We start from the raw sequence: 15,000 nt of genomic DNA, 5'->3' as shown, positions 1-15,000 counted from the left end.
AGGAAAATGACGATAAAACCTTTTCAAAACAGGTTTTATTATTGTGTCAAAAAAAAAAAAAAAAATCAAGATAAGTGTCATTGTCTGGGGGTGCACGAGTGCTGCCGGCCCGGGGGAGCCGCGGTTCTTTCAGGGGGAAAGATGAATGCCAACATGAACTGTGACATTTTCACCACATGGCAGTTTTCGAAACATCCTTTTCGATGGGTAGTCGGGATGTGAATCTTACACCGACTCACGATTCGATTCAATTCGTGGGGTTACGATTCAATTCGACACGATTCTCGATTCAAATCGATTCTCACAATGTATTATTTGGTAGGAAAATGATGATAAAACCTTTTCAAAACAGTTTTCATTATTGTGTTAAAAAAATAAAAAATCAAGATAAGTGTCATTGTCTGGGGGTGCACGAGTGCTGCCGGCCCGGGGGAGCTGTGGTTCTTTCAGGGGGAAAGATGAATGCCAACATGAAATGTGACATTTTCACCACATGGCAGTTTTCGAAACATCCTTTTCGATGGGTAGTCGGGATGTGAATCTTACACCGACTCACGATTCGATTCAATTCTTGGGGTTACGATTCAATTCGACTCGATTCTCGATTCAAACCGATTCTCACAATGTATTAATTGGTCGGAAAATAACACTTTTTCAAAACAGGTTTCATTATTGTGTAAAAAAAAGTATCAAGATAAGTGTCACTACCTGGGGGTGCACGAGTGCTGCCGGCCCGGGGGAGATACGGTTCTCTCAGGGGGGAAACATAAATCCCATCATGTCGATGTGACGTTTTCCCCGCATGGCAGTTTTCTAACGTAATTTATGGGCAGTCGGAATGTGAATCTTACACCGACTCACGATTCGATTCAATTCTTGGGAGTTACGATTCAATTCAACACGATTGTCGATTCAAACCGATTCTCACAATATATTATTTGGTTGGAAAATGACGTTAAAACCTTTTCAAAACAGGTTTCATTAGTGTTAAAAAAATAAAAAATCAAGATAAGTGTCATTGTCTGGGGGTGCACGAGGGCTGCCGGCCCGGGGGAGCTGCGGTTCTCTCAGGGGGAAAGATGAATGCCAACATGAAATGTGACATTTTCACCACATGGCAGTTTTTGAAACATCCTTTTCGATGGGTAGTCGGGATGTGAATCTTACACCGACTCACGATTCGATTCAATTCTTGGGGTTACGATTCAATTCGACATGATTCTCGATTCAAATCGATTCTCACAATGTATTATTTGGTAGGAAAATGATGATAAAACCTTTTCAAAACAGGTTTCACTATTGTGTCCAAAAAAAATAAAAAAATCAAGATAAGTCTCATTGTCTGGGGGTGCACGAGTGCTGCCGGCCCGGGGGAGCTACGGTTCTCGAGGGGGAAAGATGAATGCCATCATGTAAATGTGACGTTTTCACCACAAGCCAGTTTCCGATGGGTAGTAAGGATGTGAATCTTGCTATAACCCACGAGTCAATTCCGACTCTTGGAGTGATTCGAATCTTTTTTCGATTATTTTAAGAATAAAATGGATTCGGAATGTCTTGTGAGTGAGTATTTGTCCGAGTGGACGTGAGCTGCACACTGGCTACTCTAAATGCTTACTTGGGATGGCTAAAGGTCATCAGACAACCTTCGGCGTCACCCCTGCTGCTCCACGCCATCACCTGCCCGTTGGTGTCGGCGGTCAGGAGGTGCCAGCGGTCCACAAACATGCATCTCACCGGGTGGCCGTGGGCGTTGATCGTCTGCAAGCGCGGGCGAGCGTTAGGGCGTGGCGTGTTGGCGAGGGGGCGGGGCCTCTTCCTCACCCTGAGCAGCGTGGCGTTCTCGGCGTCCCACAGCTTGACCACGCCGCGGTCGCAGCTGCTGAACACGGTGGTGGCGTTGATCTTCACGCAGCGCACCGACTTGCGGTGCTTGAAGTTGAACTCCTCCAGGTGCTTCTCCGTCTGCAGACTCCACACTGGACACATCGTTTGGGAAAGGCCCGGCTCGGTCAGGAAGTAAACATAAACAAGAGCAATAAAGTCCATGTTGACACTTTTGTTGTGCGCTTGGAGGAGTTTGGTGTGGAAGATCTGAAGCACGGGTGTCCAAAGTGGACGGAGCCCCTGGAGGGACATGGGGGAATTTTTTTTTTTTTTTTAATTTTTTTTTTTTAAATAATTTTATAAAAAGTATCTCGTGCGCACGAGATACATGTCTAAAAAAACAAAAAAAACAAAAAATTCAAAAAAAAATGTATTTGATTTTTTATAACTTTATAAAAAGTATCTCGTGCGCACGAGATACATGTCTAAAAAAACAAAAAAACAAAAAATTCAAAAAAAAATGTATTTGATTTTTTATAACTTTATAAAAAAGTTTCTCGTGCGCACGAGATAGTTTCTTGTGCGCAAGAGATACAAAAAAAAATGTTTAAAATTTTTTTTTTTGTTTGTTTTGTTTTTTATAACTTTATAAAAAGTTTTTCGTGCGCACCAGATAGTTTCTCGTGCGCACGAGATACATGTCTAAAAAAACAAAAAAACAAAAAATTCAAAAAAAAATGTATTTGATTTTTTATACTTTATAAAAAATGTGTTATTTTTTTCTTTATTTTTTTCTTTAGACATGTATCTCGTGCGCACGAGAAAGTTTCTCATGCGCACGAGATACATGTCTAAAAAAAACAAAAAATTCAAAATATTTTTTATTTGTTTTTTTATAACTTTATAAAAAGTTTCTCGTGCGCACGAGATAGTTTCTTGTGCGCACGAGATACAAAAAAAATTATTTTAAAAAAATGTGTTATTTTTTTCTTTATTTTTTTCTTTAGACATGTATCTCGTGCGCACGAGAAACTTTCTCGTGCGCACGAAATACATGTCTAAAAAAACAAAAAATTCAAAATATTTTTTATTTGTTTTTTTATAACTTTATAAAAATTTTCTCGTGCGCACGAGATAGTTTCTTGTGCGCACGAGGTACAAAAAAATTATTTGAAAAAATTTTTAATTTTTTTTTTTTTTTTCTTTAGACATGTATCACGAGAAACTTTCTCGTGCGCACGAGATACATGTCTAAAAAAACAAAAAAACAAAAAATTTAAAAAAAAATGTATTTGTTTTTTTATAACTTTATAAAAAGTTTCTCGTGCGCACGAGATAGTTTCTTGTGCGCAAGAGATACAAAAAAATTATTTTTAAAAAATGTTTTATTTTTTTCTTTATTTTTTTCTTTAGACATGTATCTCGTGCGCACGAGAAAGTTTATCTTGCGCACGAGACACTGTCTAAAAAAACAAAAAAACAAAAAATTCAAAAAAAAAATGTATTTGTTTTTTTATAACTTTATAAAAAGTTTCTCGTGTGCACGAGATAGTTTCTTGTGCACAGGAGATACAAAAAAATTATTTTAAAAAAATGTGTTATTTTTTTCTTTATTTTTTTCTTTAGACATGTATCTCGTGCGCACGAGAAACTTTCTCGTGCGCACGAGATACTGTCTAAAAAAACAAAAAAACAAAAAATTCAAAAGAAATTGTATTTGTTTTTTTATAACTTTATAAAAAGTTTCTCGTGCACACGAGATAGTTTCTTGTGCGCAAGAGATACAAAAAAATTATTTTTAAAAAAATTGTTATTTTTTTCTTTATTTTTTTCTTTAGACATGTATCTCGTGCGCACGAGAAAGTTTCTCTTGCGCACGAGATACTGTCTAAAAAAACAAAAAAACAGAAAATTCAAAAGAAATTGTATTTGTTTTTTTATAACTTTATAAAAAGTTTCTCGTGCGCACGAGATAGTTTCTTGTGCGCGCGAGATACAAAAAAATTATTTAAAAAAAATGTTTAATTATTATTTTATTTTTTTCTTTAGACATGTATCTCTGGCGCACGAGAAAGTTTCTCGTGCGCACGAGATACATGTCTAAAAAAACAAAAAATTTTAAAAAAAATGTATTTGTTTTTTTATGACTTCATAAAAAGTTTTTCGTGCGCACAAGATGGTTTCTTGTGCGCACGAGATACAAAAAAATTATAAACTTTTTTTTTTTTTTTTTTCTTTAGACATGTATCTCGTGCGCACAAGAACGTTTCTCATGCGCATGAGATAAATGTCTAAAAAAACAAAAAAACTAAAAATTCAAAAAAAAATGTATTTGTTTTTTTTATAACTTTATAAAAAGTTTCTTGTGCACACGAGATAGTTTCTTGTGCGCACGATATACAAAAAAAATATTTTAAAAAAAATGTTTAATTTTTTATATTTTTTTTTCTTTAGACATGTATCTCGTGCGCACGAGAAAGTTTCTCGTGCGCACGAGATACGTGTCTAAAAAAACAAAAAAACAAAAAATTCAAAATATTTTTTATTTGTTTTTTTATAACTTTATAAAAAGTATCTCGTGCGCACGAGATAGTTTCTTGTGCGCACGAGATACAAAAAAATTATTTTAAAAAAATGTGTTATTTTTTTCTTTATTTTTTTCTTTAGACATGCATCTCGTGCGCACGAGATACTGTCTAAAAAAACAAAAAATTCAAAACAATTTTTATTTGTTTTTTTATAACTTTATAAAAAGTTTTTCGTGTGCACGAGATAGTTTCTTGTGCCCACGAGATACAAAAAAATTATTTTAAAAAATTGTTTCCCCCATGTCCCTTTAGGGGCTCCATAAAAGGGGCCTTTTTTTTTTCTTTCAAAAATAATAATGAATCAAAATCAATGTTAAAATATTTTTCTGGGGGGGAAATATTGCATATTTTTGTTTTCTTTAAAAAAAAAAAAGGCATTAAAAAAACATGACAAATAATAAAAACGTATAATCGATGGATGGATCTGAAGTTGATCTAAATATTTAAGTGTTGAAAGTAAAAAAAAGAAGAAAAAAAAGTGTAACTTAATTTGAATAATAATAATAATAATTAAATTTGTAACGCACTTTACATTTGTTAAGATCTCAAAGTGCTACAAAGTAGGAAAAAAAAAAATAACAATAATAATAATACTTTTTTTAAAAAGTGTGAGTTTTTATGAGTGGGACCAATCTTTTTTTCTTTTATTTTATATGTCATTGCCCCAAAAACAAAAATAAAGACTTAAAATCAATGTTGTTATGAATTATTGACCCTTTTAGGGCTCCAATGACTTCACATCAAATATTCCACTTTGAACATTTTGGGGAGGAAATATTGCATATTTTGTGTTTTTTTGCCATAAATTTGGGGTTTTGAAAAAATAAAAAACTTTAAATATAAGACAAATAATATTGCTGTATAGATCTGAAGTTGATCTAGAGATGTTAAGTAAAAAATAAATAATGTATGAGTTATTTTTAACACTTTTATAAATGGGGAGCCTTTTGGATCCCTGAGAATTTGAGTGGATTTTTTTTTCAAAACTGTCATTGCTCAAAAAATAATAATGAATCAAAATCAATGTTGAAATATTTTTGGGGGTAAAATATTGAATATTTTTAGTTTTCTTTAACAAAAAAGGCATAAAACATACAAAAAAAAGATGACGCATAATAAAATCGTATAATCGACGGATAGATCTGAAGTTGATCTAAATATTTAAGTGTTGAAAATTTTTTTTAAAAAATAAAAAGTGTGACTTATTAACATTTTTATGAGTGAGACCAATCTTCATTGCTCCTAAACAAAAATAAAGACTTAAAATCAATGTTGTTATGAATTATTGACCCCTTTAGGGCTCCAATGACTTCACATCAAATATTCCACTTTGAACATTTTGGGGAGGAAATATTGCATATTTTGTGTTTTTTTGACATAATTTTGTGTTTTGAAAAAAAAAAAACATTAAAAAAAAAGAAATAATATTGCTGTATGGATCTGAAGTTGATCTAGAGATGTTAAAAGTAAAAAATAAATAATGTATGACTTATCTTTAACAATTTTATGAATGGGGACCCTTTTGGATCCCTGAGAATTTGAGTGGATTTTTTTTCAAACTGTCATTGCTCAAAAAATAATAAGGAATCAAAATCAATGTTGAAATATTTTTTGGGAAAAATATTGCATATTTTTGTCTTTTTAACAATAAAGGCATAAAAAAAACATGACAAATAATAAAAACGTACAATCGACGGATAGATCTGAAGTTCCTCTAAATATTTAAGTGTTGATAGTAAAAAAACAAAAAAACGTAACTTAATTTTAATAATAATAATAATAATTAATTACATTTGTAACACACTTTACATGTGTCACAATCTCAAAGTGCTACAAAGTATTAAAAAAAATTTAAATTTAAAAAATTTAAATAAAAATAATTTTTAAAAAAGTGTGAGTTTTTATGAGTGAGACCAATCTTTTTTTAATTATTTTAAATTTCATTGCTCCAAAACAAAAATAAAGACTTAAAATCAATGTTGTTATGAATTATTTACCTTTTTAGGGCTTCAATGACTTCACATCAAATATTCCACTTTGAACATTTTGGGGAGGAAACATTGCATATTTTGTGTTTTTTTGCCATAAATTTTGGATTTTGAAAAAATAAAAAAATAAAAAAACAGTAAAAAAAAGTAAAAAAATAAATAATGTATGACTTATCTTTAACACTTTTCCCTTTTGGATCCCTGAGAATTTGAGTGGATTTTTTTTTTCCAAACTGTCATTGCTCAAAAAACAATAATGAATCAAAATCAATGTTTAAAATATTTTTGGGGGAAATAATTGTATTTTTTAGTTTTCTTTAACAAAAAATACATTAAAAAAACACATGACAAATAATAAAAACGTACAATCGACGGATAGATCTGAAGTTGATCTAAATATTTAAGTGTTGAAAGTGAAAAACAAAAAAAAAGTGTAACTTAATTTTAATAATAATAACAATAATTAATTACATTTGTAACGCACTTTACATTTTTTTAAATCTCAAAGTGCTACAAAGTATTAAAAATAATATTAATAATAAATAAATTTTAAAAAATAGAATAAAAAAAGGGTTTTAACATTTTTATGAGTGAGACAAATCTTTTTTTAAATTATTTTATATGTTGTTGCTCCAAAACAAAAATAAAGACTTAAAATCAATGTTGTTATGAATTATTGACCTTTTTAGGGCTCCAATGACTTCACATCAAATATTCTATGAGGAAATATTGCATATTTTGGGTTTTTTTTACGAAAATGTTTCAAAAAGTTCAAAAGAAATAAAAAATCCCACTAAAATTATTGGGGATCCAAACAGGTCCCACTCAAAAAAAATTAACAAAAATTATCCACTTTTTTTTTTTTGCTTTCACACTTAAGTGTCTAGATCAGGGGTGTCCAAACTTTTTACACTGAGGGCCACATTTTGAAAAATCAAAGCATGTGGGGGCCAAATTAGTATTTTTCATTTTCAAAACAAATACAATATATAGATTTATTTATTTTTTACCTTTAAGGCTCCCCTTAAGTTTGGCCCCGGGGGACCCGGAAGGGTCTCAATCTTAAAAATGTTAAAAATGTGTCATATATCAATATTTAGTTTGTTATTATTCAACGCTTACATCTCTAGATCAACTTCAGGTCTAAATGTCAATATTAAGTAAAACATGTTTTTTGTGTTATGTCCTTTTTATTAAATAAAATTGTGTGTTTTGTGACAAAAACACAAAATATGCAATATTTCCCCCCCCCCCAAAAATTCAAAAGTGCAATATTTGATGTGAGGCAATTGGAGCCTTAAATATGTCATAAATGAATAACATTGATTTTAATTCATTATTATTTTTGGAGAAATGAAAGTTCAAAATAAAATAAAAAATCCCACTAAAATCCCACTTTTTGTTTTTTTAATTAGCCATACTTTTTTTTTTTTGCTTTCACACTTAAGTGTCTAGCAAAAAAATTATAAAAAATCCAAAAATGTTAAAATTATTTTTTTTTTTTTAAATTAAATCAATTTTTTTTTTTTTAATAAATAAATACAAATAAAAAGTCTATATCAGGGGTGTCCATTCGTTTTACGCTGAGGGACACACATTGAAAAATAAAGGCGTGCAGGGGCCATTTTGGTATTTTTTAATTTTCAAAACCATTATATTGATATTTTTTTTACCTTTAAGGCTCCACTCAAGTAAGGGTCTCAATCATAAAAATGTTTCAAATGTGTCAAATATCTTTATTATTTTTTTTATTTTTTTTTACATTTAAATCTCTAGATCAACTTCAGATCTATATAAAGTCAAAAATAAATGATTTATGTTTTATGCCCTTTTTGTCAAATAAACCCTGTTTTTTTGTGACAAAACACAAAATATGCAATATTTCCCCCCCAAAAAAATTCCAAAGTGCAATATTTGATGTGAGGTAATTGGAGCCTTAAATATGTCATAAATGAATAACAACATTGATTTTAATTCATTATTATTTTTTGAGCAATGAAAGTTCAAAATAAATGAAAAAAATCCCACAAAAATGATTGGGGATCCAAACAGGCCCCACTCATATTTATTTTTTTTAATTAGCCATACTTTTTTTTTTTTTTTTGCTTTCACACTTAAGTGTCTAGCAAAAACAAAAGAAAAAAAAGAAAAACTGTTAATTTTTTTGTTTTTGTTTTTAATTAAAACATTTTTTTAAATAAAAAATGTTAAAACATTTTTTCTTTAAGCATAACATTTTTATTTTTTTTTAAATAAAAAATGTTGTAATTTTTTAAATTATTTTTTTATTAAAACTTTTTTTTTTATAAAATAAAAAAATACAAATAAAAATTCTAATATGTCAGAAATTAATAACAACATGGATTTTAATTCATTATTATTTTTTGAGCAATGAAAGTTCAAAATAAATGAAAAAAATCCCACTCATATTTTATTTTTTTTAATTAGCCATACTTTTTTTTTTTTTTGCTTTCACACTTAAGTGTCTAGCAAAAAATAAATAAAAAAATAAAAACTATTTTTTTATTTTTTTTATTAAAACATTATTTTTTTAATAAAAAATGTTAAAAACATTTTTTTTTAAGTAAAACATTTATTATTATTTTTTAAATAAAAAATGTTTAATTTTTAAAATTTTGTTTTAATTAAAACTATTTTTTTTATAAAATAAAAAAATACAAATAAAAAGTCTATGTCAGAAATTAATAACAACATGGATTTTAATTCATTATTATTTTTTGAGCAATGAAAGTTCAAAATAAATGAAAAAAATCCCACTCATATTTTATTTTTTTTAATTAGCCCTACTTTTTTTTTTTGCTTTCACACTTAAGTGTCTAGCAAAAAATAAATAAAAAAATAAAAACTATTTTTTTTTTTTTTTATTAAAACCTTTTTTTTTTTAAATAAAAAATGTTAAAAACTATTTTTTTTAAGTAAAACATTTATTATTATTTTTTAAATAAAAAATGTTACATTTTTTTAATTTTTTTTTAATTAAAACAATTTTTATTTTTTTTATAAAATAAAAAAATACAAATAAAAAGTCTAATATGTCAGAAATTAATAACAACATGGATTTTAATTCATTATTTTTTTTTAGCGATGAAATTTCAAAATAAATGAAAAAAATCCCACTCATATTTTATTTTTTTTAATTAGCCATACCTTTTTTTTTTTTGCTTTCACACTTAAGTGTCTAGCAAAAAATAAATAAATAAATAAAAACTATTTTTTTATTTTTTTTATTAAAACATTTTTTTTTAAATAAAAAATGTTAAAAACTTTTTTTTTTAAGTAAAACATTTATTATTATTTTTTAAATAAAAAATGTTACATTTTTTTAAAAAAAATTTAATTAAAACTTTTTTTTTTATATAAAATAAAAAAATACAAATAAAAAGTCTAATATGTCAGAAATGAATAACAACATGGATTTTAATTCATTATTATTTTTTTGAGCAATGAAAGTTCAAAATAAATGAAAAAAATCCCACTCATATTTTATTTTTTTAATTAGCCATAATTTTTTTTTTTTTGCTTTCACACTTAAGTGTCTAGCAAAAAATAAATTAAAAAAATAAAAACTGTAAAAATATATATATTTTTTTAATTTAAAAAAAAAAAAATTAAATAAAAAATGTTTAAAAAAATAATTTTTAAGTAAAACATTTATTATTATTTTTTAAATAAAAAATGCTACATTTTTTGTTTTATTTTTTAATTAAAACTTTTTTTTTTTTTTATAAATAAATAAATACAAATAAAAAGTCAATATCAAGGGTGTCCATACTTTACACTGAGGGCCACACATTGAAAAATCAAGGCATGCAGAGGCCATTTTGGTATTTTTTAATTTCAAAAACCAATATATTGATATTTTTTTACCTTTAAGGCTCCACTCAAGTAAGTGTGTCAATCATAGAAATGTTTCAAATGTGTCAAATATCTTTATTATTATTTTTATTTATTTTTTATTATTTACATTTAAATATCTAGATCAACTTCAGATCTATATAAAGTCAAAAATAAATGGTTTATATTTGATGTCCTTTTTGTCAAATAAAACTCTTGTTTTTTTGTGACAAAAACAGAAAATATGCAATATTTCCCCCCCAAAAAATGTCAAAGTATACTGTATAGGCCTCAAAATGAATAGTATTCTTACCTTTGACAGTGCAGTCCTTGGCCCCGGACACCAGTCTGTCGGCGTGGATGTCCAGGCAGTTGACCGTGCTGGAGTGGCCGTAGAGCACCAACACGCACTGGTCCGTCCGCACGCTCCAACACCTGCAAGTGGCAAAATCAATAGGGTTCTCGTCACCGCGTGGAGATGAGGCGGGAACACAAAGGATTGATGTCCGCCAGGGAGATCGGAGAACTCAAACTGGTCAAAAACACAAAAAATCCGGCATCACTGTCCGATGACAAAGCAAGATCACTATTGATTTTTTTTTCTCCCAATGCTATGTGTCAAAATAAAGCTAAGATGAAAAATGTACATCCTTTTGTTTTCAGCACTCAGAAAATGTTTGAAATGGTGGACTAGTTGCTGTAAGCAGGAACACTATTGATTTTTGTGTCTTCTTCCACATTTAAACGATCACTGACCAATAACAAAGCAAGAACGCCATTGATTTTTTTTATCACCTGACACAACAGGACGAACATATCTATAATCAAAGGTGGAATCTGTTGGTTTTTAGCGCTTTATGAATGAAAGATGTCCTCTTCAACCTTTAAGCGATCACTGCCCAATGACAAAGCAAGATCACTATTGATTTTGTTCCAATGATTTGTGTCAAAATAAAGCCAAGATGAAAAATTAACATAATGTTGTTTTCAACAATCGACAAGTCTCAGAACCCTTTACAAAATGTTTTAAATGGTTGACTAGCGGCTGTGAGCGGGAACACTATTGATTTTTTTACTATATAGCAATCACTGACCAATAACAAAGCAAGAACGCTATTCTATTGGTTTTGTATGGTGAAGGACACAAAGCAAGAAGACTATTGGTTTTGTATGGTGAAGGACACAAAGCAAGAAGACTATTGGTTTTGTATGGTGAAGGACAGAAAGCAAGAAGACTATTAGTTTTGTATGGTGAAGGACACAAAGCAAGAAGACTATTGGTTTTGTATGGTGAAGGACAGAAAGCAAGAAGACTATTGGTTTTGTATGGTGAAGGACACAAAGCAAGAAGACTATTAGTTTTGTATGGTGAAGGACAGAAAGCAAGAAGACTATTGGTTTTGTATGGTGAAGGACACAAAGCAAGAAGACTATTGGTTTTGTATGGTGAAGGACAGAAAGCAAGAAGACTATTGGTTTTGTATGGTGAAGGACACAAAGCAAGAAGACTATTAGTTTTGTATGGTGAAGGACAGAAAGCAAGAAGACTATTAGTTTTGTATGGTGAAGGACACAAAGCAAGAAGACTATTGGTTTTGTATGGTGAAGGACAGAAAGCAAGAAGACTATTAGTTTTGTATGGTGAAGGACACAAAGCAAGAAGACTATTAGTTTTGTATGGTGAAGGACACAAAGCAAGAAGACTATTAGTTTTGTATGGTGAAGGACACAAAGCAAGAAGACTATTGGTTTTGTATGGTGAAGGACACAAAGCAAGAAGACTATTGGTTTTGTATGGTGAAGGACAGAAAGCAAGAAGATTATTGGTTTTGTATGGTGAAGGACAGAAAGCAAGAAGACTATTGGTTTTGTATGGTGAAGGACAGAAAGCAAGAAGAATATTGGTTTTGTATGGTGAAGGACACAAAGCAAGAAGACTATTGGTTTTGTATGGTGAAGGACACAAAGCAAGAAGACTATTGGTTTTGTATGATGAAGGACAGAAAGCAAGAAGACTATTGGTTTTGTATGGTGAAGGACAGAAAGCAAGAAGACTATTGGTTTTGCATGGTGAAGGACACAAAGCAAGAAGACTATTAGTTTTGTATGGTGAAGGACACAAAGCAAGAAGACTATTGGTTTTGTATGGTGAAGGACAGAAAGCAAGAAGACTATTAGTTTTGTATGGTGAAGGAGACTATTGACCTGATGCTGGAGTCGCAGCTGGCGGTGATGACGAGCTCCCTGTCAGGACAGAGTAAAACCACACGGATGCTCCCCACGTGACCTTTCATCAGCGCCACATGCTTGGCTTCAGACGCCACATAGTAGAGACGCACCGTGCGGTCCTTGGATGCTGTGCTCAGGAAGGGACCACCTCTGAAGTCCACCACCCTGTGGGGGTCCTCTCTGGGGGACACAACATCATCATCATCATCATCCTCATCATCCTCCTCCTCATCATCATCATCATAATGACAATAAAACTCTATTCTAGTCAAAGCGCTTTGAGTACCTTGAAGGTGGAAAAGCGCTATACAAGTATAACCCATTTATCATTTATCATTATTATTCTATTCTATTCTATCATCATCATCATCATCGTCATCATCATCATCATCATCATCATCATCATCATTATCTTCATCCTCGTCCTCATCATCATCCTCATCATCATCATCGTCATCATCATAATCATCATCATCATTTTCATCATCATCTTCATCATCATCGTCATTATCATAATCATAATCATCATCATCGTCATCATCATCATCCTCATCCTCATCCTCATCATCATCGTCATCATCATACTCATCATCATCATCGTCATCATCATCATCATCCTCATCGTCATCATCATCATCATCATCCTCATCCTCATCCTCATCCTCATCATCGTCATCATCATCATCCTCCTCATCATCCTCATCCTCATCATCCTCATCCTCATCCTCATCATCATCATCATCATCCTCGTCATCATTCTCATCATCATCCTTATCATCATCCTCATCATCATCATACTCATCATCATACTCATCATCATCCTTACCATCGTCATCCTCATCATCCTCATCATCCTCATCATCCTCATCATAATCCTTATCATCATCATCTTTATCATCATCCTCATCATCATCATACTCATCATCATCCTTACCATCGTCATCCTCATCATCCTCATCATCATCCTCATCCTAATCCTCATCCTCATCATCCTAGTCATCATCCTCATCATCAAAATCCTCATCATCATCCTTATCATCATCCTCATCATCATCATCATCCTCATCATCATCCTTATCATCATCATCGTCATCATTATCATCGCCATCATCATAATCATCATCATCATCATCATTTTCATCATCATCATCAACATCATCGTCATCATCCTCATCCTCATCCTCATCACCGTCATCATCATCGTTATTATCATCCTCATTATCATCCTCATAATCATCATCATTATCAACCTCATCATCCACATCTTCATTACGTCATGATCATCCTTATCATCATCCTCATCATCATCATCATCCTCATCATCACGTCATCATCCTCATCATCACGTCATCATCCTCATCATCACGTCATCATCCTCATCATCCTCATCATCATCATCATCACGTCATCATCATCATCATCCTCATCATCACGTCATCACTTCATCATCATCACATCATCACGTCATCCTCCTCCTCCTCATGAGGTCATGTGATGAGTGCCTCACTCGTCCAGCAGCACACAGGTGAAGTAAGCTCCACAGTAGACGTTCCTCTCCTCCATGCGGACGGTGCTGGTCCTCATGTTGGTGTAGGCCGCATGAAAAGGCCACTTCTTCAGACGTCTGCAAGCGGACTCCTGGTCCTGGTCCTGGTCCTGGTCCTGGTCCTGGTCCTGGTCCTGGTCCTGGTCCTGGTCCTGGTCCTGGTCCTGGGCTGGAACCAGAACATCGATCATCCTGGCGTAGGAAGGGTTGACTAACTTGACGCCCCTGTAGCGCTGACACAACAACAACACTCATCACAACAATGCTGACACAACAACACTCATCACAACACTGCTGACACAACCACAACACTCATCACAACACTGCTGACACAACAACAACACTCATCACAACACTGCTGACACAACAACAACACACATCACAACAATGCTGACACAACAACAACACTCATCACAACACTGCTGACACAACAACAACACACATCACAACAATGCTGACACAACAACAACACTCATCACAACACGGCTGACACAACAACAACTCTCATCACAACACCGCCGACACAACAACACTCATCACAACATTGCTGACACAACAACACTCATCACAACACTGCTGACACAACAACAACTCTCATCACAACACCGCCGACACAACAACACTCATCACAACATTGCTGACACAACAACACTCATCACAACACTGTTGACACAACAACAACACTCATCACAACACTGCTGACACAACAACAACACTAATCACAACACCGCTGACACAACAACACTCATCACAACACTGCTGACACAACAACAACACTGCTGACACAACAACAACACTCATCACAACACTGCTGACACAACAACACTCATCACAGCACTGCTGACACAACAACAACACACATCACAACAATGCTGACACAAGAACAACACTCATCACAACACTGCTGACACAACAACAACACACATCACAACAATGCTGACACAACAACAACACCCATCACAACACT

At 31.9% G+C, this 15,000-nt stretch overlaps 1 protein-coding gene across 1 annotated transcript in view; it reads right to left on the bottom strand.

Annotated features, from left to right (window-relative positions):
* LOC133656447 (F-box/WD repeat-containing protein 10-like) overlaps positions 1 to 15,000 on the bottom strand; it is a 25,209-nt gene that overhangs the window by 1,377 nt on the left and 8,832 nt on the right. Inside the window, exons 4-8 of the mRNA XM_062057526.1 lie at positions 13,995 to 14,266; positions 12,464 to 12,667; positions 10,572 to 10,693; positions 1,825 to 1,979; positions 1,619 to 1,761 (exon numbers count right to left, since the gene is read on the bottom strand). Coding sequence (XP_061913510.1) covers positions 1,619 to 1,761; positions 1,825 to 1,979; positions 10,572 to 10,693; positions 12,464 to 12,667; positions 13,995 to 14,266 — 896 coding nt within the window. The remainder of the gene's footprint in view (positions 1 to 1,618; positions 1,762 to 1,824; positions 1,980 to 10,571; positions 10,694 to 12,463; positions 12,668 to 13,994; positions 14,267 to 15,000) is intronic.

The sequence above is a fragment of the Entelurus aequoreus genome, linkage group LG08 (genome assembly GCF_033978785.1).
Source record: "Entelurus aequoreus isolate RoL-2023_Sb linkage group LG08, RoL_Eaeq_v1.1, whole genome shotgun sequence".
Taxonomy (NCBI): Eukaryota; Metazoa; Chordata; class Actinopteri; order Syngnathiformes; family Syngnathidae; genus Entelurus; species Entelurus aequoreus.
This window is presented reverse-complemented; position numbering and strand designations above follow the sequence as displayed.